The sequence below is a fragment of the Halichoeres trimaculatus genome, unplaced genomic scaffold, assembly GCF_033239565.1.
Source record: "Halichoeres trimaculatus isolate MK-OKI-2021-1 unplaced genomic scaffold, fHalTri1.1 fHalTri1_scaffold_5, whole genome shotgun sequence".
Lineage (NCBI taxonomy): Eukaryota > Metazoa > Chordata > Actinopteri > Labriformes > Labridae > Halichoeres > Halichoeres trimaculatus.
The window spans coordinates 38736736-38763502 of record NW_027437183.1 but is presented as its reverse complement, the minus strand read 5'-3'; the positions used below and the strand labels follow the sequence as shown (position 1 = coordinate 38763502).

The following is a 26767-nucleotide window of genomic DNA, read 5'->3' as shown; positions in this document are numbered from 1 at the left end:
TTTTACGCACACAGTTCACGTTTATATGATAATATTGTAAAGATCAATATATTGATCCTTACAATATTATCATATAAATTATCTTCACGGTAAATCCTGTTATCAATACCGCTTCCTTAAAATAAAAATCTGTTCTAAAAGTTGGATCCAGTGTCGTCTGAATGTTCTCTGTGGAGACTTTATCATGAACGTGGGAGTGCATTAAAAACTTGGAACAGCCTCTCTATTTACACATTTTTTAGGTAAACCGTTTGAGGAAACATTTTTTCAAACGTAGAAATCAGCTGACTTTCAAGGCGAAGTATTTTATAGATTGGCGGAATAACAGTGAACAGTTAAAAGCATTCTTGGTGTCATATCTGATTCAAGGATCTAAATATTAATCTAAGAACATCAGTTTTTAATTCTGAAAATGTTTTGTGCTCATATGATCTAATAATTCTCCTCCACAGACAGATTTCCCTCGCTGCACCCCGCTCTCCACTGGCATGAAACTTGCGTACACAAACTCAGACCTGGCGTGGGATTTGAGCGTACACGATGCCCACGTTCAGATTGATAAATGCTGATCTGTGCATGGAAAGGAGCGTACACCCATTTTGAGGGCCATTGTCTTTAAATCTTGAATATTCTTTGGTGCCCTCTGGTGAACCCTTTTCTTTAGTTCTTTCCACAAATGTTAAATTGGATTTAAGTCAGGTGATTAACTAGGCCATTCTAACAGATTGATTTTCTTTTTTTAAAACCATTTAAGAGTCAACTTTGCCGTGTGCTTTGGATGGTTGTCCTGCTGGAAGGTCCAGTCATGTCTCATCTTCATCATCCAGGTGGATGGCAGCAGATTCAGATCAAGAATTTCCCCATACATGGCTCCATTCATTGCTCCGTCAGTTATATGAAATTTGCCAATACCATGAGATTAGAGACAACCCCTTACCATGATGCTTCCACCTCCAAACTTCACTATTGGTATCAGGGTTTCCCCTTAAAAAAAATGGCACCGGACAACTTGACTGGCAGGTTTTCAATTTACCAGACAAGCGTTTGACTTCCCGGTCAAATATTATCTGAATTTATTGAGCTTAAATGCTGCAAAGTATACCCCCACAGCTTCCACGAGGTTGGGGGGGGTTATACTTTTCAAAGGGCCCTGCCCTCGCCTGGCAAAGCAAGCCTGTAAAAAAATCTATTCCTGTTATTAAGTGGGGGTGTATTTTCAATCGATGTAATCTTTGTCATTATACGTGACAAAGTGATTTAAAAACATAAATAATTTGGTCCTAGAAACATTTGTTCTATCTTCAAAGTAAAGTTGTATAACAACCTGAGTGGACTGTTTACAAAAACTGATGATAAAACCCTGCACTGTGCGTCAATAAGTAATGAGGAGTCAAACAGCAGAGTCCCACAGACAGCTCCCGAATAATGACAGTTAGGATCCAAACCTCGACAGCGACTATGACATTTGGGCTCTATAGGGTGATCTGTCACTGCATGAGTGAATAGCCTCATGGAAGTTATATTTTACAAGTCTTCACATTATTTACTAGCAAAACTCATTGAGGCAACTAATTTGGTGCTTTTAAGGTCATGCCACTAAGTTAACATGGATCCTCGTGTTTAGGTTAAGGGCAGACTTAAAATGATACGTCATACTGGCTGTGCTCAATTAGAGATGAGCTTCTCATATTTGTTGATTCTCTAGTAAATCCATTCTTCTTGCCCAGCTTTCACAATGTGAACAAAACATTTTTTCCATTCCATCCATTACTTCGCACCGTAGCCAGGAATATTTTTCCATCCATGCGGTCCGAAACGACCGGCTTTTCCTTTTCTTCTCGGCAGGAGGCAAGACATCATCTGCTGCAGCCTCCGGGATTTCAGCCTCACCACCATCCCTCTCCTCTGAACTATTTTGTTAAGTAAAAAACCCATCATGAGGTGTGTTGTATTTAACTGCCTGGTGCCAAAAAACAACCTTTTTTATAGGACCATCAATTTGCTCTGGCCCAGCTGATGTTGGTTTGCACTAATTGGAAATTTAAGTAATAATTACTGACAGATTTCAGGTGGTATGGTGCATTTCCTTGCCGAAGTATAGCCTTTTCATGGTGTGTTCAATACTTTTTTTCCTGTGTTATCGTACTTAATTCTACATAATCATTATTTATAGACTTCAATGTCATGATTATTTGAGTGAATACCAATGTCTGGTAGAAATTTGTTTGAATTGCATCTTTGGAAATAACTGTGATGAGAAAAAAGTTGACGCATTCAGTACTTATTTACCCCACTGTATCTATCTACAGCTACATAGAGCTATTGTTTGATACGTTGCAAGTAAGCTTTGTAAACTCAGTTTGTACCATGGCTTAGTACCCGCCGATCACAGCCTGGTGCTCTAAGACGTGTCTGTAACATGTAACATTAGTGAATCCTGATTAGCTATGCCCTGCCAGTCATCTACCAATCAGAGCAAACATAACCTCACTCTTCATTTTATTGATGGACTCTGAAGTTTGAACAGACCACTACAGAATAACTGCTGACTGTGGGTTGGACTCCAGTCGACTCCAGTGTCCACCACCATTTTTACAAAATTAATCACAGAAATCAATTTTCAGCAGAGAAAAACACAGATCTCTCTTCTCTCGACTAAACTTCATCAGCTGACGTGGTGTCAGAGACCTCGATGTAAATCAATCCTGTACTGTGTGACCCAATCAGGAAGCCGAGAGATAGCATTTAGGAATAACCTATACTGGTGCTGATAATCTCATTTGAAATTGTGGATTAGGATCAAGCAAATATCTGGAATAGGGCTGAACAATTAATCAAATTGAAATGGACATTGCAATATAATAGAATACAATTTTCAAATCGCAAATGCTGTAATTACAAAAAAAAAGTTTCATGTGCACAGACCTGGAGAGAATACATTAACTTTTACTTTTACTTAGAAGCTCCTCACAGGCCTTTTAAATCAGTAATTAAGATCCAGTTCAAAGTGCTGTTTCTTCAAGACTTTTCAGTATAATAACATTAAAGTCAGAGAGAGAGAAAGAAAGATGAGAGAGATAAGAAATTGAAAAGAACAATTCCGATCACCCAAATGATACTTCTTTATCCATAAAAGCAGAGAGTCTTACCATCCATAGAATGGATCCACTGGGTTGTTCTACCTGCTGGGAACCACTCCACCGAGACTTCACAGTGGCTAAGCCAAAGTCCCCAATCTTAACGGTCCAGCCCTCATGGAGAAAAATATCTAGCAGCAGAGCTCAGGTCAAATTGAGAAAGAAGTGGTGCACAAAGTCACCAAACAAGAAATTATGTGGAACAAGGGATGTTGTAGTAAAGAGAACCTGCTCTGGAGGTTTGAATAACTAAAGATTAGAACACTTCCATGCAGATTTTACAACAAAAAGGTTCAAGCTTAAAAGCCACGCACAGAGGAACATTATTCAGCTACAACCAGGCCAAACAAGGATACTGTTTGATTTCAGATCTCGATGGATTATGTTCTTTGCATGAAGATAACTGAAAGAGAAACAAATCAAAATTTACTTTTCTGCCTGCATTATTTGGTATCATCAGAGGGAAACACACACACTTTTCTTAAATTACTTACAACGTCCTTAAAGGGACAGTTCAGTTTTTTTTAAGTGGGGTTGTATGAGCTCTATGTGACCACTAAGGACATTAGATACAGTACAAAGGTGTCACCTCTCCCTCAGTAAGACACAGACTGTAATCGATGGTGACGAGGAAATAGACGCTAACAGGGAGAGACCGTACCAGATTCAAAGGCTATTTTCTCTGCTACAAGAACTCAAATCAAAAAGTAATACCACAGTTTAAGAGTATGCGACATAAAATATTTTTTAAGTGCATTAAGTCTTCTGTGTACCGGAGTACACAGAAGAGGAGCTGCTACCGATGGCGACTGAAAGGAATACAGAGGAAACATCCACGGACACTGGACATCAAGATAGAGTCTGAAATACTCAGTGGTGTAAATGTCTGAGCTGTGACTCAATGCCCACGGATGCTGAGTGTTACTGCTGTCACGAGTGGAACTTGGTTACAGACACTCTTCAGGATTTGTCTGAGGACACTGCTGGCTCTCAAGCCGTCTGTATAACTCATCACACAGATTTCCCTGCTCTTCTGAATTCTGGAGTGTCCTGTAACAGCAGCAACAACAACAACAGTCGTGGCAGCAGTAACACTCAGCATCTTGATGTCCAGTGTCCGTGGACGTTTCCTCTGTATTCCTTTCAGTCTCCATCTGTAGCAGCTCCTCTTCTGTGTAGCTACTTCGGTTCATGCAGGTATCCTTTTGGTTCCAAAGTGAATGGCACTTCATCGTCGCTGTCATAGTCACTCATTTTGAATTTCCTACGCTGCCTCACAATCCTTAGAGTACAAACAAAAGAATTATGATACTTGATCAAACTTGCACAAGGCTACAACCGGCGCCCGAAGCATAGCTTGTTTACATTCCCTACAGCTGAAAGGAGGAGGGGGGACGGAGCGCAGTAGCGCTGCGCGGAAGGGCACTTGACCAGTTCGTTAGGTCCAGATAAATGTTTATATTCCGAAGACTTAATTCACTTAAAAAAATATTTTATGTATCGTACTCTTAAACTGTGGTATTACTTTTTGATTTGAGTTCTTGTAGGCAGAGAAAATAGCCTTTGAATCTGGTACGGTCTCTCCCTGTTAGCGTCTATTTCCTCGTCACCATCGATTACAGTTTGTGTCTTACTGAGGGAGAGGAGACAACTTTCTACTGTATCTAATGTCCTTAGTGGTCACATAGAGCTCATACAACCCCACTTCAAAAAAACTGAACTATCCCTTTAACCGCAGAATGCCCATGGACCAGATTTCACCATCATCACCACCATAGATACTTAAATTTGTCAACACTCAGAAAAATAGATCAAATTAAAAAAACCTGTCTTTCTTCCTCTATAGAGAACCTTGTAAAAATGCCAGAGGTTTCAATTCATAATAAATAATTTGACAAACTCAAATTGATGAAAAACAATAAATACATTATATAAAACTAACTAAATAAATAAATGCAGACAAGCAAGTTAGCACCCCCTGGTGGGGCTGTGTTTTCTGGTCTGTCTGGGATGACATCTCTCTGTAGCTATTGTTGTTGCAAGTCAAAGTTAATAAAGGTCCAGTAAGAGGGGATGACAATAACAATAATTATAAAAGTGACTACAGTTATTATGACTATACTCTATTTTTTTTTCATCTTTCTGAGCATTAGCAAAAACGTTTATATTGTCAGCAACAATCTCTTTTTGTCTTTATTCCCTATCATCCCCTAAATAAAACCATACCGGCCTAATAACCAGGCGGTTTGAAATACACTCACCACTGACCTACAAACACATTTGCTCAGATTCATCTTGAATAGTATCTTTACAAAGCCTGTAGTCTTCATAATGGTTGCTCCTCTTCTTAATTGTCTGCTGTTGTTTGGGTGCACTCTCTTGCAATAAAAATTTTAAAAAAAACTGAAAATTATTTTTAAGGTTGACCACACACTACACCACCTCTAGTTCTTTTAAAACTGAGGGAAAACACGCACACAAGCGTTAAGCCACTTTGATGGTTTATAATTGTCTGCTGCAACATTTTTTTTAATTGTTTTTCTTCATTTTCTGTTTCATATCTTGCTGTAGCTTGTTGAGATTGTCTGATGAAAAGGGCTTTATAAATAAAATGTATTATTTTTATTTGCTACATAAAGACAGGATTCTACAAGACTACAGCACACACTAAGACTGCTTGTTTTAAAATGTGCAACATATATAATGTGGATTGGACTGGAGTTGTTTCATACAGCTTGAAGTAGGTCATACCATATGTCGTGTCGTCCAAAAAAGCTGCATCCTAAAACTTTTGTCTTTGAAGTTTGAGCTGTGTGAGGTCAATTTTGGAATATTTCTCTTAGTTTTGAAAGCCTAAATTAGGCATTTCTTGTCCAGGATCAAACATGTTAACAATCATTAATCATCAAATTAGCAACAATATTTCATCACAAACCAAATTAATTGACATAAAAATAATCAAATACCTAAATATGTTAACTAAATGAATAAATTAATTAATTAATTAATCCCTGCTTTTGAGAGCTGTTTTGATTTGATGAAAAATTCATGTTAAAATCCAGGATATAACACAAGAGCAGCAACATTGTCTCTTTTTTTTACTGTAGCCTAGAGGCTTAAACTGATTCCAGAATTTGAGAATAGACCGACTCATTTAATATGAAAAAAGCGTTGTGTTCTAGAATCATTCAGCATCATATGCACACTTAGGCCTGAACCACACGTATATGGATATTTTTTTGATTGGATATCTTTGTCCTTGTTTTAAAAAAAAATCTGTCCACACCACAAAAATATCTCTGTCCATACAAAGAGGCCAAACTGAAAACGATCGCCTCTAAAGCCTGCAATGCCATGCCTGACCGATAAGTGGCAGGTTAGCAAAATGTGAAAACCATAGAAGAAGAACGTTATGAGCATGCGCAGTCAAACACAGTGACTTGTTGCTAGGCGCTTCACGTCATTGCGCCAACACCAGCTCCGTTTAACACCGCTACACGGATCCACTCAAACGGATATTTATTATTTCTTCACTTTTTTATCTGTTTTTAAAAATCTCCGTTTATGTGAGTGAAATCGCCGTGTTCATGTGGTTAAGAGGCCCAATCAGACAGGAAAATGTGCGTTTAGGAATATATCTATATACGTGTGGTTCAGGCCTTAATTATATAACAGTTGGTAACAGGGTTTTAGTTTTAGAAAGGGAGAAGAAATGAAGCCTGAGGTCTTACTCCATGCCCTGTGCCGTCTGTCGGGCCACATCAATACGCCGCATGGTGTCAAACTTGGTTTCTGTGACATGCAGATGGCGGTAAAGGCTGCTGCCCTCACACCACTGTGTAATGATGGCAAAGTTGGGCTTAGTCATGTAGCCCATGAACAGCAGGATGTTGACATGGCGGGTCTTCCTGCAGAGAACATGGAGAGTGTTGGTGTCAGATTTTGAAGAGGCAGTGCTCTAAGAGACACCTGTGTTGTTTTAAACCTTATTTGCTGATCATAAAGTAACTGACATTTTAGAGTCATTTTCCTGCCTCCTTTTAATGAACTACAGAATCTAAGGGATTAAGAAACAAAAGTCTCTCTCACCGTAAAACCTGCATTTCATTCTTGAAGGCCTGGAGCTGCTCAGGTGTCGGCTCTGTAACCTTGAGGATTTTGATTGCCACGTCCCCATGCCACTTGCCCTTGAAAACAGTCCCAAAAGAACCAGCCCCTATCCTTTTCTGAATGCTGACTTCTCGTGAGTGGACCTCCCAGTAGTAACTTGAGTCTCTGTATCCCCTCTGTATGTGCTGAAACAGATGTTTTAATGGAATAACTTTATATTTAAGGAATTAAAGTGTTTGTTTCAAATGGTGTAAAAGTCTCGTACCACTTTCTTTTTATCATCGGATGAGGAGGGTTTGCGCTCCTTGTGCTCTGATGGTGACTTGGGGGGTTTCCTCCCTGGAGAACCGAGGGAGGACGGTGGGCTGGTGGAGGGCTTCGGTGAGGGCTCTGGGCCTGGGTGAACAGGACGGCGAGATAAGCCACAACATAAAAGTTGACAATGGTACATACTTTGTTTCAATGAGCACAGATTTTGAAACAAGGAAATGACTACGTAATAAGACAAACTTACCCATTGTATTGTTGAATTTTATTGCCTCCTGAAAATGCACAGATGCTTCATAAATACATATCTTATACATTTTTAAGTACATATGTGGGAGAACAGCATTTTTGTGTGAAGGAGTGACTGAAACAGAAGTTTGAACTCACTATCAAAGTTATGAAAATGATCATCTAACAGAAGTTTAAGTTTCAGCTTTAAATCAACAGAAAAAAAACCCAAACACAGTAATAGAGGCAGCTCTGACCTCTATGATGCTAACACCAGCAGGGCCCACTGTGCTGACCATGTGAACGTTAGGAGTGGAGGTGGAGCGATGCCTCTGTAAAGACTGCCCGTCTCCAGCTGGCATGGGGAAACGGAAGGCCGAAGTCGGGGACAGCAGGTCCATCCTACAAAATCAGTCAAAAGTGCTTTTATGATGCCCTGAACAACCTAATATCTCTTTGTTACAACATAGCCACTTTTTAAAAAGGTGGTTACCCAGAAGGCTCAGGGGTTAAGGCTAGGCTGCTCTGTGATGGGGAATTATCCGGCAGTAGTATTTGTGGATATTCATCTGCACAGGTAGTGGAATCACACCTTGAGAACCAAAGCAGAAAGGAAGGATCAGAACACAAATAACATCTACTTTCAGCATCCTAACTCGTGAGGCAAAAACTACAACAGTTCAATGTAATGATTCTGACACATCCCTGCAGCGTTTGTAAATCTTTATCACTGGATTACGCCAGCATGTTTCTGAAGCTGGTTTGAGCCACACAGACTTCACTTTGGAACCTGCAGCACCAACAAAAGCACAGAGAGGTTTTCCTTTTTTCCAAGTACAAACAGAAGTTTTCCTGCTGATAAAAGGCTGACAATTTGACATCACTCTGTCAAACTTTTTGGGGGATTTGGTGTAATCTAATTAATCCAACTCAAAACAAAAACAGATTTGAGGTAGTATTGTTTATTCACATTTCTGCACTTCAGCTTGTGTTTCGTTCCCGATGGGAGATTAGTGAGATTTTTATACATTTAATATTCGTATTTATGTTGACAAAGGGTTTCCTTTTCATTTATACAAAAGTGCATTCCACATGTTGACATATTTCAGTGGTTAAGCCAGAGGTTTGCTCTTATTTACATTTCTGAACTCCATTTAGTGTGCAAGCCATAAAAGAGAGGAGTCATATTATTCTTCATACCAGGTCTGTTGTTCTGCAGTGCTTTGCTCCTTTCTCATATTTTGTTTAATGTAATAAATGAAAATCATATTACATACCTATAAGGCTTGGAGTCAAATCAATCATCAATCAGCCTGATTGCAATAGTTAAATAAAGATATGTTATACTCATCACTTCATGCACCCGTTCATCTTATTTCATCAAAACATGTAGGCCTGGCTTACAGGACAGAACTGTTTATATGTTGACGGTTTCCTTTGTCCTGTTGGTCCAACTTTAGAATGATTTATGCTTGTGCAGTAGGTAACCCCCCACCTAAAAAATCACATGCTAAATCGCAACATTGGTCCAAAAAAGGCAATTAGATTATTCTCCCAAATTGTCAGCCCTAATACCTGCATGCCATACTCTGGGATAATTTAATGGTATTTTACAGAACTTAACTTGTACTGCTGGACTGAAAATGTTGCCTAAACACAAAATGAGTCCAAACAGGATGAGAGTAAACCATGATGTTTGCTATCAAAATAAAAGCTTCAGCTGTCTTCGTCAAACATCATATGTCAGGAGTCAGATAGAAATGTTTCACACAGTCAAAGCAGCAGGGAAATCCGCAGAGCGGGAGAAGAAACATTGTAGATATGCAGCATTCAGACATATAGTAGTCAAAATGACCTAAAATGTCAGGCCTCTAACGAGGGCAAAATGAGACTTATAGGTGGTCATGAGTATCCTTTCATGTGTTATACATGTTCCAGAATTAAAGCTAGTGCCCCTGAGCTAGCATAACTGTGAGGTGGTGCCTCAGCTGCACTCGAAGCTAATACACCGCAGAGCAAGTCTCATCAGGCAGATTGGCATGGTATGCTGTCCACTTGTGTTGATAGTCAGAAGCAGTGCTTTGATAAGAATGCATGGGTTAAATGAGTGGTGTGTGAGCATTGTCATCTTTTGATTGTTGAATTTGGAGCAGGTCTCCGGGTAAATGTGGAAAAAGAAGGCATCATAAGTAAGCAAAGCCAGGCACATTTGTTTATATTTGACCCAGTGTACTAAATTTTATTAATTAGTTTGTTTGTTTTTTAGAGGGAATGTTGAAATGTTCAGGTTCTGCTATCATACTGGAGAAATTCTCAAAGAGGATTTTACAGTTAATAAGTCATAAAATTGTAGCTGTCAGTGCCGAGAAATAAGATATGACTATTGATTGTTTATGAATAATGTTGTTTTGATGCTGATATGAATTTAAAGTTTATTTTCTGCTTAATTTGCTTTTTAGCTTTAAAAAGCTTGGAGGCAAATAATTAAATGCACCAGACCAAACTCTACGCTGTACTTATTGATGCTGGTGGCTGGGACTCTTCAGGACATTTGAAGGCATTAAATGTTTAAAATCTGATTTGAGACATATCAAGGATCTTCAAGAACCCAAAGTTTACAGAGGTTGGCTAACAGCTGTAAAGCTCACATCATCAGCAGCTGATCCTCCTTCAGGTTAACATCCACACGCCTGTGTTACAAACTGCTCTGGTGAAGTGTTTACATCAGGGATGTCCCAGGGGTTTTTGCCCCCGAGTCCAAGTTATTTGGTTTTGAGGATCTGCCGATACTGAGTCCCAATCTGATACTTCTCCTATGGTACATCGCACTCCCAGCTTCAAGCTCGTGCCATGCTTTGCTCCACTTTATAGCATTCAACCAATGGTGTCACTGCAGCACAGTGATGTCATGCTCTGCGCTGTTTTTGCGTGGAGTTGAGACGGTCTGACTCTGTACCACCACATAACGATGGTAAATACTAAGCTGTTATTTTTCCCATTTCTTTTGAAATATTAGAAATCTGATTAAAAAAATAATGAGAATGAATCTATTTATGTAAATATGTCTATGATCCCTGATCTGGATGTAAAGTCTGATTCCGATTGAGTCTGCAACCACGTGATTGGCCCTGATTTCTGATCGCTTGTTCAGATTATCCTTATTATAACAGCCTCCAAACAACTTAACCTCCATTTCTAGATCAAAACTATGGAACTCCAAAAGATTCTAATTAACCCTCAGGGGTAATTAAGAACCTTTTTGTCCTTTCAGGTAATTTTTTGCTTTGTTTTTGGCCATAACTTTTGGTGTGCTACTCCAACTAGGATGATTTTTTGTAAGAAGACTCTAGTCATGCAAAACTTAAAAATTTAAATATCTAACAAATTTCCTGACATGTTTTTAATCCTTTCATGTATTTTTTAGGCCTGACTGGACAATAAGTGGACTTTTACTACAGTTCGTTTTAAGCACTGACTGTTGCTCCTGCATTTACTGTTGTTTCTTCACACCGGCAAACAATAGCCCCCCAGGTCTGATCACTGCTCCTTGCACTCTCTACAATGTCCCTGCTGCTGTCATTATGTGGATTAGCTTGCTGTGCTTCAGGCCTGCTCTCTTCTGGACATTACTATCATCCTGCCATAATCCTGTAGCAGGACTTTACCAGTACACCGCTGTTGAGCTCCTCTGGATACGCTGGTGCCTGCCCCAGCCCTCACCACCTGTGCTTCTCCAACACCCAGACATCACTCTCCCTCCTCGGCGAAGATACATCCACTGTGGGTCCCGCAAGAACTTCAAACACAACAACTCTTCAGCAACAGAATCCTTTTGGTCCACCTCACCTGTCCTGAAACTTCTGGCCAGACAGTTGATCACAGCGTTAGCTCAGTTGACTAACACTGCTGTCAAACAGGACAACACCTCAGTCATCTTCGGTCAACTCAACATCCACTCACTCATGAGCAAGAGTCATCTCATCCAGGATCTCCTCACTGCCGTAAGATGGACTTTCTTTGTTCAACAGAAACCTGGAAAAACTTTTCTCAGTTAAACGACTCCAGTCCTCCAGGGTATGTTTACCTCTGTCATCCCCGTGGCAACAGCCGTGGTGGGGGTCTCGCGATACTTCACTGCGAGAAGTGGAAAGTCCTGCCTGTTTCAGTACCTCCACTCAGTTCATTTGAGTTCCTTGTTTTTCAGTTGCCTGGTCCATCTCCCACTATTGTTGCCACTGTGTACTGCCCACCCAAACCACACAGTGACTTTATAAATGACATTTCTACCCTGCTGACTCATCTAACCACCCTCTTGCCCAACATCATTCTGGTTGGAGACTTTAATATACACATGGACAATATTAATCTACTCCTCACCAGAGATTTTTCTTCTTGCCTGGACAGCTTTGGTTTTCAGCAGTTCACTGACTTCCCAACCCACAAAAAAGGACATTAACTGGACTCAATCTGCCATTCTGGCCTCACACCATCAAACTGCACAGCAGATGAGCTCCCTGTTACTGACCATTTCCTCCTCACATTCAAGACCGCACTCACTCTCTCCTCCATCAAGCTTCCCTGTCACATCTCTTTCCAGAGAGGACATGAACTCCGATACCCTCTGCTCTAAAATTGACAGTATTCCTACCCCAGACTTTCTCTCCTACCCCCCTGGTCAAACTCTGTAACAACAGCCTACAAACCATACTTGACTCCCTCGCTACAGTGTCTCCTTCACCTCATCTGCCCCCTGGTTCACCTCTGAGCCCTGGGCTATGAAAGTCAAGAGCCGACAATTAGAGAGACTCCAAAAAAAAAAAAGGTCTTAAAGACATGTACCACAACCATCTACATCAGGGGTCACCAATCCTTCGGAGACTGAGGGCTACCTCACGGGAAATGAGTGGCACGAAGGGCTACTTGTCTGAAACGGATGTCCCGAACAAAATCACACAGATTACTTTTCAATAACACTAATCATAGAAGAAGTGGTAATACTATGTGAAGAGACTGCTCACAGGTCAATGTTAATTATTTCAATTATTATTAATGAATTACACAACAACAATGGTAGGAAGCAGCTCTATTGTGACCAGTGCTGTTATTTGGAACATGTCTCGCGGGCACCTTATGTAGTTCTTGCAGGCGCCCAGGTGCCCCCAGTCACCGCGTTGGTGACCCCTGATCTACATCATTACAAGGACTCCATAGCTCTCACCAAATTACAATATTAGAATAGAATAGAATAGAACTTTATTGCCATTGTAACAAGTAATACGAAACTGAAGTCACAGCAGCAATCAAGAAAAGTAAGAAAGTGTATAGAAAGTGCAAAAAGGTCCATAAGAAAGTGGATGATGACAACTTGTCCATCATTGTCCAGTTCAGCCAGTCTCCACCTCCACAGGGTCCAGGACTGAGCTTCTTCAGCAGCCTGTTCAGTCTCTGTTTCCTGGATCCTGGATGGAAATGGATGGAACGACAGGTCCACGTTGTCACTTCTTTGCTCACACCTGAGAACCAGCACGTCATCCTCACACCCTTAGTAGACCAGTTAGCTCGTTTTTCAGTTGCCTGGTCCATCTCCCACTATGGTTGCCACTGTGTACTGCCCAATCCTCACCCCCTTAGTAGACCAGTTAGCATTGACATGCTACAGGCTGCTAACAGCTGAGTTCATGTGGTAACAATGCAGCCATGGTTACATGTAGGATCTCCAGACAAACACAGGAGAAAAGTAGTAAAAATATCACTGAAGACACGAAAAGTTTGGTGTCCATGACCAACAATGAACCATATAAAATAATGATCCACTCCAAATACAAAGACTACGAAAAAGAGACAAAAAATTACATGAAACAGACAAAGACGAGAGAGCTGCTGCAAAAGGCAGCCATAGCCAACAGGGCGGCACCTAGCAACTCAATATTACTCCAGTCTTATCAGCTCCAACGAAGGAAACTCCAGAACTCTGTTCAGACAGTATCAAGTCCTGGTTCACTTCCAGTTTCCTGAAACTAAAAAAACTGAACCCCTTCTCATTGGCACCAGATTCACACTCTCCAAAGTTGACAGCTTCTCTCTCTCCATTGACAACTCCCCAGTTTTCCCATCCCCTCAGGTTAAGAGTCTAGGTGCCATCCTCGACATCACACTTTCCTTTCAGGCTCACATCAGTAGTATCACCCAATCTGCTTACTTTCACCTTCGTAATATTAACCGTCTCCGCCCCTCCCTCACTCCTCACAGCACCTCCATTCTCGTCCACAGCCTCGTCACCTCCCGTTTAGAACTGTAACTCCCTCCTCTTCGGTCTCCCCCAAAAGTCACTCCATAAAATCCAACTGGTCCAGAATTCAGCTGCCCTCGTCATCACTAACTGTGCCTTCACACCAAAAGAGGCAAAAGTGGCCAGCACGCCAGAAGTTCATTCATTTTCAATGAGAGCCCCGCGTCCTGAGCAGCCAAAATGTCCTGAGCGGCTAAAGCGTCAAAAGAGGCACCAGGTGAGAAGTTGAGCCTCGGTCAACTTTATGGTAATTAGCTATGACACAGTTCAGCGGCAAACGGTGGCAACCAATCAGAGTAGAGATGTCCTTCGACCGAGTGGGCCCTAAGGAACAACACATGTAACTTCAGTTCCTAGTTCCGTCTTGGATACAGAAAAGCTCATTAATTGTGTTCGGGCTCATCCTGTTATTTTTAATGTCCGCCTTTTCAGCTACCGTGATCAACAACAAAAAATTGTGTCGCAGAGGTGGTAGATTGTTCTGGTGAGTTCCAAAAAATGTGCAGTAATAACAAAAATAGTGAAGTGAAGTGTGGTCTGTGGCACAGATGTAGCCTAGCCTAGCATGTAATCATTTCTAGCTTCATCTGAATGAGATGACACCAGGGCTCCAGGCTAACTTTTTTCAGCAACAATTTGAGGTTTATACCGGGGGTGCAGGTTACTTTTCTTATCAAACTGTCTCCCGCTGGATCCTTCCGTGGATGGCTTCGTACAGGACTGTCAGCGCCAGGATCTAAGCGGGCGCCGGTACCCTGGTTTTCACATGCCTGTTTTTGGCGACCTTTTTTCTTCATTTATCTTTCGTTTCCAGTTGTTTTGTGTTACAGACTTTCGGGAAACGGACCGGAAAAACAGGATTAAAGAACCGTTTAAAATAGTGTGAAGAAGGACAGCTTGTATTTTTTCATTAGTTGGGAACTTTTTCATGATTTTGGTTTTATGAACATTGAGATTATTGTTTTATTTTGGTTGTGATTTATTTTGGAACAGGGAATACGCACGGGCTGCGCAGGGGTTTCATTTATTGATTAAAAGATTAACATTGAGTCTGGCTCCTGGCTATTTTTCTTTAGGATCATAGAACACACACACGCACACACACACTGTGCAAATGCACAAATGGGCGCTCCTTACCGCCACAGAATTTTAGTATATGACAAAACTGTAAAAGTTTGATGTTGTGGATAAATCAGTCTTATCTCCTTTGTAAACTGCTTCCTGCCTGTCAATCCGCTCGTGACTGATTAGATGGTGATTTTACATTACGTGCATGCTATGCTTTAAACTGAAGTTGAACAACAGCAAGCAGCTGCATGTTTAGTTATTCAAATTGTAAATGGCAGCATTTTGTGAGATTGCATAACTGTATGCTCTCAAAATCGCGATTGAGACTTGATTACTCATGCAACACAAAAATCCATGATGTGCTACGACATTGCGTCCATCCTCTGTCCTTACTAAACAAGTAATAAAGCATTGTAGCACTGTGGTGATAGCTCTCAACACGTCTAGCAGGTGGCTGGATTACAAGCAAAGACAACATTTCATTAAATGACCAATCAGAAAAGATTAAGACAGGAAGTTGGAAGCCTTTTATAGTACAGACAACTTTTTCCAACTCACCTTTTGCTGACTGTATCCATGTCCACACAAACAGTCGGGACCTTGCTGCTGCAGTGCTGGTGAAACTTGTAGCCACATGTCTGACATCTGAATCCGTTAAAAAGAAACTTGTGGCAGAAATCACAGTAAGCCAGTTTGAAGAAGGTTTTCCGTACCTGCACAAATGGAAAGCAGACTAAATATTGGCTCCGTTATTCAACAGTCACCATCATCCAGGCTGTACATGTTTGGCTGCTACTCACAAAGTTGTGCATGGTGAGGGGAATATCATCGAGGACCTCAACCAAAAGCTCCTCTCCAACCAGAGGAGTGATGTCTGTGTCCCAGTCAGTCAGTCTTTTACGGCTGGGGAGGAAGAGAGAGCAGAAAGGGAAAAACTATCAGGATGGAGATGCTTTTTCCTTTTTGTAGCTTAAAAGAGCCCCAGAAACTAAAAAGGTTCAGACTTTCTTATGACTCTTAACTTGATCTTATGTGATCCTCAAACAACAACAGTGTATGATGTAGAGGAAAAGTTACTTTATTAAATTACTCTCAAGGGTCTGCAACCTTTACTGTCTAAGGAGCCATTTTGCCTCATCCCACACAGATTTAAGTCATTGGGGGGCCATGAAATCTACTTTACCTTCCAGGTCTCGAGACGCTAACCAAAATGGTCGCATGTGCGACCTTTTTTTCAGCCTGTACAAGTAAAAATTTAAAGTGGTTGCGTTAGTGCGAGTACATACGTCCTAATGCGTCCTCTATCACAGGCACTGTACAAGACATTGCGGTTTGAATTTGTCCTCTCTTTCACTGGCTCAGTCAGTCTCCTCCACCTTCACTCTCTCCTGTTCTGAACAGAGACCGCGGTCTCATACATGCACAGTGCGTATGCGCATCACGCACCGAAGATGAACAGAACTTCAAAACGACAAGAGTTTCACTGTTTTAGAGTCAGCCTTTGTCTTAAAAGATTCACACTGCTTTAAACTCTCCTTATTGGAGAGGATGCTATGTTGGAGCATGTCAGACCATAGGTTAGATAGAGAGATCAGGGCAACCACAGGATGAAATCAACTTTTTAAACCAGTGCAAGAGTTCAACTCATGACATGTGTCAACACCTGAAAAAAAATAGCGAAAAAAAATAAAAAAGCTAAGGCCCTGATAAACCCTTCATCAACAAGTGCAGTACAGTTATCTGTCTCTGTCTCTGAGGTGTCCTGCAGCGTCTTTGGGTCAAACCAACTAAGAGAGAGAGGGGTGGATGGTTTTTGAGTTTTCGCTATGACGACCAAGTACAGAACTTTTGTCAGCCAGAGCTTGTTGCTTGTTGCACACTTCATATTAACGATAAAATATTTAGCAAAATTATAGCTAGAGTTACTGCATTTTTGTTGTTTGGTAATGTCTTGCCACATATCAAGCAAGCATATTAAGCAGTTAAATGAATCCATCCACACAGAATAAAAATCTCTATGTTTCCCAGATTTGCCGTTTTATAGATTTAGTTATCTTACAGGGCTGTAAAACTTGAGTTTAGCCATAAGTGCATGGAAAGTTGGTGGGCTGTTGATGTTGTAGGACAAGGGTCTTCCCTCTTGCAGCTCTTTGACTCCTTTGCAGTGGCTCCTTGTAGCTTTAAAAAAAATATTATTGTAATAAAGGAGTTTTTATTTTTCTTACAGAGGGTGCTGATGATTAAAGACACTGGGCCTCATTCACTAATATTTGCGTAGAAGTGTTCTTACTGTGCGCACATAATCAGAAAAATCACCTTCAGATTCATGACACATGCGTACCAGCCCATTTCGTTCTTCTCACCTTGTGTATATTAGTGAATCAGAATAATTCTAAATTGACGAGCGCGTGCCCGCAATCTGCAATCAGCATACCACCACGCCCCAATTCACCTATACAAGGACATCTGTCCAGTGCATCAAAACGAGAGAGCTGAAGACAAAGTTACTGAAGGGGCGGCTGTGGCTCAGTGGAAGTCGCCTCTCAATCGGAAGGTCGGGGGGTTTGATTCCAGCTCCTTCAGTCACATGCCGAAGTGTCCTTGTGCAAGACCCTGAGCCCCAAATTGCTCCCACTGTTGTTCAGTGGTGTGTGGATGGGTGTGAATGGATTAGAAAAAATTGATGGTTTCCAACATCAACAGCCCACCAACTTTCCATGCACCTGTGGCTAACCTCAAGTTTTACAGCCCTGGGAAGATAACTAAATCTGCAGAAAGACTAACCTACAGATTTTAATTCTGTGTCGATGGAATCATTTAACAGCCAACATGCCAGCTGAATACTAGAGCCCGACTGATGGCCGATTATAGCCTGTCACCGACTAATCAACATCGGCCAAAATGTAGCTAATTAAAAAAAATGTTGCTTCGCCGAGATTCTGTCGCTCCTGCTCCTGTGTGTCTGAGTCTTGGGCTGCCTGAGTGCCCGGCCCCTCCCCCTCACAAGCAGACCATGCTTTGCGGGCCCTCCTCTCCCCCACTCACACTCAGTCAGCTACAGAAGAGGGCGGCAACAGAATGATTTGCTCCATGGTAAGCTGTGACTTTGCAAAACAATGTAACCCTACACTTTAGTGCTCCATGACAAAAACACACTGTTCAGACATGCCTAGGAGAGCATTCAAGGTTTTTTTCACGTAAATTTCAAAGAGTGTGTAACAATATTTAACGTCGTGTAAGTTGCACCTTTGTGAAATAAACAAAGATGTATTTAACAGTAAATTCACACATCCACCATAGGGCTGGGCGATTATGGTAAAAATAAGAATCCCGATTATTTTAAGTGATATTGAAATCATAATTAATATACACAATTATTCATTTATTCAAAAACTTCAGTACTGATTTAAACACAACTTTAAAGAACCAGCAAGTGGCACATACAGTATTACTGATACACATAAGTCACACACACTCGCTGTGGCTGCACATGGAACACAGAAGAGCTATGAAGCACAGGAACTTGCATACATCTACACTGTGTGGCATATTATTGGTTTTTTTTTGATTATATTGTTTTTATGATTGTCAGATGGCAAAATTGAAATCACGATTAAAATCCAATTAATTGTCCAGCCCTAATCCACCATTATCTAATGTAAGAGTATAATACAGCGTTTTAACGTTGTGTTAGTTGCTTTTTTTGTGAAATAAACGGAGATAAATGCTACTGTTAATTCACATGCCCACCATTATCTAATGTAAGACTATAATTCGGCGTTTTAACGTAGTATAAGTTGCTCATTGTGTGTTTACAGTTTGACTTTTTTTCTACTTACTGTTTAAAGTTTGACTTATTTATTTAAGGTGTTTACAGTTTGACTTCTTAATTTATTATTGTGTTTACAGCTTGTTCTTATTTATCATTGGTTTAAACTACAGTTCTTATGTTGACAGTTTTTTAATTAAAGTTCCTTGTTTTAATTTAATAGTGTTCTGTCTGTCTTGAAACGTATGGGTATTATAATAATTTTTGTTTATATACAGTTTATATCCTTTGTATTCAAATAAATTTATTGTATATATCAGCCGATATATTGGATAAAGGCTGATATATTGGATATCAGCTTTTTTTGTCCCCATTATCGGTATCGGCAGCAGCCCCAAAAATCCCATATCGGGCTCTACTTAATACACACGCTATGTGGCAAAACATAAGCAAACAACAAAAAATTGATAAGTTGAGCCATAATATCAATACATGTTATCATATTTAAGTATTCTTGCAAAAAATGATATTTTTTTGCACATGCATTAAATTTCTTTTTGTGTGAAATTTTTGAAATTTCTAAAATGTTTGCATTTTTTAAATAAACTTTGTGAATTTAATAAAAACCAAAAACTAAAACATCATGCGTACAATTTTATTTCTTCCAAAAATCTTCTGGTTTAGATTATTACTCACTAGATATTTACTATTTATAAAATTTTATACACTCTTATTTCTCGGTGTAAAGCCAGAGTAGATTTTGTGGCTCCAGAATGACTTCAATCCAAGTGAGCTGAGGCAAAATGGCTCCAATGAAAGTAAAGGTTGCAGATTCCAGTTCTGGGTGAGGTGAAGTAGAGTGGTGGCAGGCTTTATTAACAGATGTGATGAATATTTAGTTCAACAAAATGTTAAATCATCATACATTTAGTTTCAATTACTTTTATCATCAACACCCTCTGTAAGAAAAATAAAAATTCTTCATTTCAAAAATATTTTTAAAGCTCCAAGGAACCACTGCAAAAGAGCCAAAGAGCCACAGGTTGCAGACCCTTGTATTATTCTTATTATTGCCTTGCACATGCATAACATGACAACGTAAACAACATTAAAAAACAATATAACAGATTGGGAAATAAAATGATGCAGGGTTTGGTATTAAAAACACTAACTTTCCTAAATAGTTTAGGCATCACATGAAACACAACACACAACAAAGACATAAAGCTGTCTGATTGATCTCTTGATTTCTGACTGCTCTGAGATGTTGTCAATCTACTTGGTAGATCCACGCTCAGTTGTGCAACCCATGTGCCGTTATAAATGACACTACTGTTGGAGAAAAGTTGACACGCATGCTAACATATCTTAAACTTGTTTCAATTGTTTGCTGTTGTATGTTTATCTGCAGATGAGGAATGCAAACCATGAAGCAATCTTACCCTTCCAGAAGGCGAAATACAGCACAGCACTCTTGGCTCAGCCCTCTCACTTTAAGGGCTTTATCTAAACTTTCATGCACAGTCTGTCCTTGGCGAACATTCACCTGCCAACAGAGAAAAGGATGTAAACAAATGTGTCTGTAACTTAAAAGTCAGTGGCTTGATACATAACCAGGAACAAGGAAGAGTACTGTACTGTGAGCACTGTCTGCTGACACTGAGTTCTGTTGACATGGTTGATAATGGATGTTGTGACAGTCAAGATTTCAAATCATTAAGTATTGGCCGATATTGATCCATATGAGTCCATATCAGCAGGAATCATACACACTTTATTGACTTATTTTGTAGCATGTGATCTAATATTATTACTCAAACTCCATGGCAAAGTTGGTTGTATTAAACTCCCCTGATTCTGTACCACCACAGGAAAACTTCTGCATGACAAGTTTTGCACTCAGCTGCTACGTGTTTTACACACTTTATGGAAAACAAAGCCTCACTCCTACCCCGACTGCTCTGTTAGCACCTTAGCACATGCTGTTGTTGTGATTGTGTGGGCTCTGCCAGGTGGATCTGCACACTGCTAGATTGGAGTTCTGGAGCGGGGTTTGAAATGGACAGCTTGTATCAGAGTGCTCATATCAGAAATTTTAGATGCTGGACAATGTAATCTGGTAACTCCTTTTATTGCTGATAGCGGACCAATATCTGATATCATTATCAGATCAGGATGTGTGAATGATTGAATGTTTTTGTTTGATAATTTGCACACATCATTCAGCCTGTCTTCTGTTCTCTTTCTGACAGCTCGTTGGGATGGAAGGGGATAAGAACTAATGCGAAGTTTTGGACACATGATAAAGTGTAAAAAAATTTGAGCACAACAAATTCTCAAATAAAAACCAGGGCCTTTCTTTGCTTTTACTGCAGAAGGTTTCTAGTCTTTTTATAAAACAAGCCCACATTGAATCCTCTTGGACTAAGAAGTGTTACTGACAGCCAGTGTCGTTTTCGATTTGCCATCAGTCATAATGCACCTTTGATAGGAGCATTAAATGCAGGACAATAAAAAACCAGACACCAGTTCCTAAACAGAACATCAATTTCAATGGCAGACAAAAATATCTCCAAAGCCACAAACAGTAATTCATGATAATACCATCTTACATTTCGAGAACTAAGTGAGGGGTTAAGTGTGGTAGAGCTGGTGTTTATTGTTGGTAATATTTTCTAAGAAAATGAGCTTAATCTCAGATAAATTCTGCACATGGGTAGACCCCATTCCCTCTGAATGGTCAGCCTTCTGGAGGCCTGTGGGGGACAGAGCTATGGGTAGACCTTGGTGTTTGAAGCTTGATCCTCCAACATGGCCTGAACCAGATTCTTATGATCTAATTAATTTAGCAAGTCTAATGAAAATCTGGTGCTGTGTTCTGTCAGGGATGAATATGGAGCAGTTTGAAAGTCAGTACACATTTAGTATGAACATCCAACATAGTTACTTTTATATATGATTAAAAAATTGGAAAGCACACAATATAGCCCTCTTTAAAAATAACTTCTTCAACCACAGAAAAGCCTAAGCTATAGAGTTATTAAGTTAGCATTCTCAACAGATGCAGATAATAGAGTAGTACCTGTATAAGGTCCACTCCTTTGTAACTTTTAAAGGCAGTTAGGGTTTTTCTTTCACTCAGCCCCATAATGGCCAAAGCCTACACTGTGAAGAGTTGTATGTATAGTTGTGTGTATAGTTGTGTGTATAGTTGTGTGTATAGTTGTGTGTATAGTTGTGCTATATCTGTGTGTATAGCTGTGTTGTGGTTTATAGTTGCTTCCTATTTTCTTCACTTTACTTGCTTCAGTTTTTTGCTCCACAGCCTACTTCTGTATTTTAAAATCTCTTCCGAACTCCTGCACTGTTTCAACTCCTCTTGTTGTAGATGCTATCAGAAAGCAATGTTTTTTCGCAAGCATTACTTTTTTTCTGAATTAATGACCTTTGTCGTTAACCTGAATTAAGTGTTTAATATAGCCATGTGGTGCGTAATAAAGTAGGGTAATAAACACCTTATCAGCTATGCTCTGAATGTAATAATAAAATGGGAGTTTCAACTCTGGTTTACTGACAGCCCTAGTATGTAATAACAAATATTGATATTAGCCAAATCAAACCTTTGAAGGCATAGGAGGTGCATGCAGCTATACTGACGTTTGCATGATGATTGTCTTTGCACACAGACACAACATTAGAAAGAGTAAGATCATAATTTGTACTCTACATACTTATGGCAGTACAGCTTAGATACAATTGAGCACAAGACTGCTTATTTCTCACAATATGAAAACAAGATGTTGACTTCTCATCAAAGTAGAGCTGAGAGATTCAGCAAAAAAATAATCAGAACCCACGGTCAGAGCTTCTAACTGATGTTAAACTGCCATGCCAATTATTTCCATTATCCCCTCCTTGTTATTCTCGCTCTAAATTGGATTTTTCCCCCCAAAACCTTTCAGTTCTCATTGATACGTTTTCAGGTCCATCGCTTCAATAAATAACCTTTAGTTGTTCATTTCAGTGAATTGTTTCAAAATTACAGAGTTGAGAATGGGAGAATGGTGAATTAACCCAAATCAAGGTAGAAGGTTCAGTTAATCGTGATTTTAATTTTTGCCAGAATGGACCAGCCCCACATGAAAAAAAGATGTTGGCAGGCACCATCTGTGAGCCTGACACCAACTGTTGACGAGCTTATTCAGCGATATGCTGGGAAAGAACTGTGTGGAAAATTTTCACCTACACCAAAAAGAGCTGGTAAAACTCTTTCATGAGGGAAGCAACACAGATGTCACACACGGTCATAGTTACAGCATGCTGGTTTTTATATGAGCTCTTAAGTTAAAAAGGATTTCATTACAAAAGCCTAAGTGTCACTGATAAAGACCAGATAGAGGGTTGAACATCTTACCACTGTCCTCTGTTTGTTTGGGAGGTAGACTCGGATTGTGCCCCCCCCTCGGGGTACATCCTCCGGACTAGTTTCTCCTGAGGAGGAGTACGAGGAGGAGGTGGAGGACATGATGAGCGGCAAGATGAGCAGGGGGATGCAGCAATCAGACACTACAACCTCGGGAGAGCTTCATGCACAGTAAGATCTTTATTCACAACCTGCAAGACAAGAAACCAATAAATACAAAAAAGAAATGAATGTCAAGAGAGAAACAGCCCCTCCACAGGCTGCTAGAGCAGGGACCCAAATACTAACAACCTGTGTGAGACCAAAAAGCTGGATCCTTTAACAGCAGTTATTTGTGCAGTGATGGATTGATGCTTGATATAAAATCAAGCATTTTGTACCATGTCCCATACATTGATGCGCTTTACCCAGCAGGGATTTTAAACTTTACTCATCAACTGATCACTGCCAGTGTGGAGGGTTAAAGGGTGCTGGGTTACAGGAGGGAAAGACCTAGGGATGGGTACCTTCCACATTTGCAACAATACAATACTGATACCCGGTACCTGGCAATCGGTACCAGTCCTCAACGGTACCAACTTTAGGTACTTTTTTTTTGCTTATGTTGTACAAAATATCAATTTGTTAAGTAATAAAATATTTATTTATCAATATAACAAATTTATTCTTCAATATGTAACCTTTCAATGCTGTGTTCATGTCCAGCATGGAAAATTGCCCATTCTTCCTCTCCTTCACGGTCACATTTAGGTACCTATACATGATACCTTTTGACTTTACATGAATCGGTATCCGGTAATTTTGACATAAATTGGTCGGTAAAAAAGTACCTAATTCGGTACCCATCCCTACAAAGACCTAAAATGAAAGTGGTGGAAGGAAGTGCAGCTCTGTGCTCAGAGCTGCCCTTATTTTTATGGAAAAGACGATGCCAAAAGCAACAAAAAATGCTGACAGCTGAACACAAACAGCAACAGGTCTCGCATTACAAGAATCACCGTTCTGCTTAAACAGGACATACATGCAAACTGTAAGAGGTTAACGCTGCCCACCAACACAAAAAATAGGCTGTGAACTGTGATAAGCACAAAGGGAAAAACACAAGTGACCGTAACCCCTGTAAGTCGTGTCCAGGAGTTAGAAAAAAAGAGGCACGTGCATATTTTTTTAAACTTAAGAGGTTAAAAACCATTTTCCAGGCTTCCCATAGTGAGGGCAGGACTCCCTTGTATATTCCAGCCATTATTGTAAAAATACATATAACTTTATGGGTGAAATTTGATATAAGCCATGGAAATAGAAAATTATTGATCAGTTTCCCACATTTCTTTGTCGAGGACCCCAAGGTGACAAAACCAGGATAACAACAGTATCAGCAGAGGCAGATTAGTTTAGGAAACAGCAATAAGTGCACATAAGTTACCTGATTTTCAACACACCACATATATAAAACTTTTGTCTCTGAGCAGATGAGCTAACCACTGTGTTCCCACAGCAGGGGACACACCTATTTCTGGGTACACAGTTTAAGAACCTATATTTAAGAACTAAAGCCATGGTGGCTTGCTGCTATGGTAAATATTTCATTATTATATTTTAAAATTATTGGATTTCCTCCAAATCCATTTGCATTTATGGATGCAACATTTCCTTGGCAAAATTAAAGACTTCAGTTAAAATACAAGGCTACTATTCACATAATTTTTCCATCAATCAAACTGAACACATCTTCCCTGTGAATTAGTTTTGTCCCACGTAGCATGTCAAATAATGGTGAAATTTAATCTATAACAGAAATCAATAAAGGCTGTAAACCACCTTTGAATAACTTAACTTCAGTCATCTCATCAAACTGATTGCCAGTGTTTGATCAGAGGAACTCAGGACTGGGGAAATTCGTCTAAAGGGTCTGTTGAAGCCGAAGCTATCCAGCAAAACACCTGACGCAGGCATTTTCTGATTTGACACCCAGACGCCCTGCAGCAGTCTCCAAAAACGCTGGAACTGCAGCACAAACGCAACGTTACCAGGTAAATCAGCAAAGAGAAAAAGTACATGCAGCAAGGATTACTTTTGCTCACATCTATAGAACGCGTGCACGGCGCCGACCCGAGAAATAAAGTTAAAACCAAGAGCTGGCAGTGAGAGTCACACACTCGCATGATAGTAATGGTAGTTGACGTTAGCCAGCTAGCTTAGCATGGGATTTGCCTGCTATGTTATGACATTTCGAGTTTTGGGAGGCCATGTTTCTCTCGGGGCGCCAGTTACACTTACACTGCAGCTACTTTTAAACGCAAAAGAAGGAAGTCGAAAGTTTAAATAACTGCAGAATAAAGTTGACGATGCATTTCTTTCAACACTTTTTATAATTCCACTCAACTCGGCTTCAATCTATGCTGGCTAGGAAGCTTGCTAAATGCTGACTAGAGTGGTGGGGGAGATTAGGTAGCTAGCTCAGAGGCTAGCCCTTTCGACTTTGTAAAGCTTCAACGCTATTATACGCCTAGCCGGGTGTTCTATCGAAAAGTGCTTCCTATCGACACGTGCTTCCTCACACAATCCAAGGCGCTAATCGCCTTCGTAAATAGTATTTGTCCCATCGTCCATCGATACTACTGAAATGTTATATGTCCAGGTTTCTGGTAAAGTATATTAATTGACTTAACTCCCTTATCAGTGCAACCTAAATGAGTAGTGATGTTGAATGATTTGATTCCTTACTGGGAGCTTTATTCGATAGCGTTCATTTAAACAACGATGTGCACACCAGAAGTCTTACAGTTTTGTTAATATAAAATAACACTAGTCTTACTGTTAACAGGCACCTACTGAAACATTATAATCTAAACAATAGATATAACAATGACACATTAGGTTATTCTTTGAGTTTATACTATGGTAGTGTTTTCAACAACGCAGCATAACCCGTCAGAACACTGACTAACGTTAGCCAACTTGGATGGGGGTGGGGGGTGGGGGGTGATCACAGCGTCAGCTTGTTGGCTACTTCTCGTGCCTTTCAAACATACGAATCAGACACTTACTTCATTCAAAAGCGCAAAACTACTAATTATAGTTGTGACTTTACATCTGCCACAATAACGACAGGGTTCAGTGCATCAAACATGCTGCCAAACGAATGACATATAAAATAAACTCTTACCTGTAGCAGCCATCTTGAATTCTCTCAATCTGAAGTAGTAGGATCTGTCAAGAACTCGGGGAAAGCGGAAAACCTCGGAATTGCGTTGTCCTGATTGGTCAGCTTCGTCAGCTGTGTTTTCGTTGGACAACACGGGCTGTACGTCAGGGGTGGGAGTGGTTACATTAATGTAAATACACTGCCAAACGTGAGACTTTCTGTATGTTCTTATTTCACTAATACCTACATTAAACAGAATTAGAAACGTAATCCTGAAGTAAATGTGTCAAATCATTATTTCACATAAGAAAAAACTTACACAAGTTTACTG

General features: G+C 40.1%; 1 protein-coding gene across 1 annotated transcript in view; it reads right to left on the bottom strand.

The window, feature by feature from the left end:
* Positions 1–26504, bottom strand: part of araf (A-Raf proto-oncogene, serine/threonine kinase) — a 37408-nt gene extending 10904 nt beyond the window's left edge. Inside the window, exons 1-13 of the mRNA XM_074669917.1 lie at positions 26458–26504; positions 23283–23482; positions 20311–20414; positions 15900–16002; positions 15658–15812; positions 8236–8334; positions 8000–8144; positions 7762–7789; positions 7513–7643; positions 7227–7432; positions 6869–7045; positions 3494–3540; positions 3150–3268 (exon numbers count right to left, since the gene is read on the bottom strand). Coding sequence (XP_074526018.1) covers positions 3150–3268; positions 3494–3540; positions 6869–7045; positions 7227–7432; positions 7513–7643; positions 7762–7789; positions 8000–8144; positions 8236–8334; positions 15658–15812; positions 15900–16002; positions 20311–20414; positions 23283–23393 — 1425 coding nt within the window. The 5' untranslated portion in view covers positions 23394–23482; positions 26458–26504. The remainder of the gene's footprint in view (positions 1–3149; positions 3269–3493; positions 3541–6868; positions 7046–7226; positions 7433–7512; positions 7644–7761; positions 7790–7999; positions 8145–8235; positions 8335–15657; positions 15813–15899; positions 16003–20310; positions 20415–23282; positions 23483–26457) is intronic.
* Between the last annotated feature and the right edge of the window lie 263 nt (positions 26505–26767).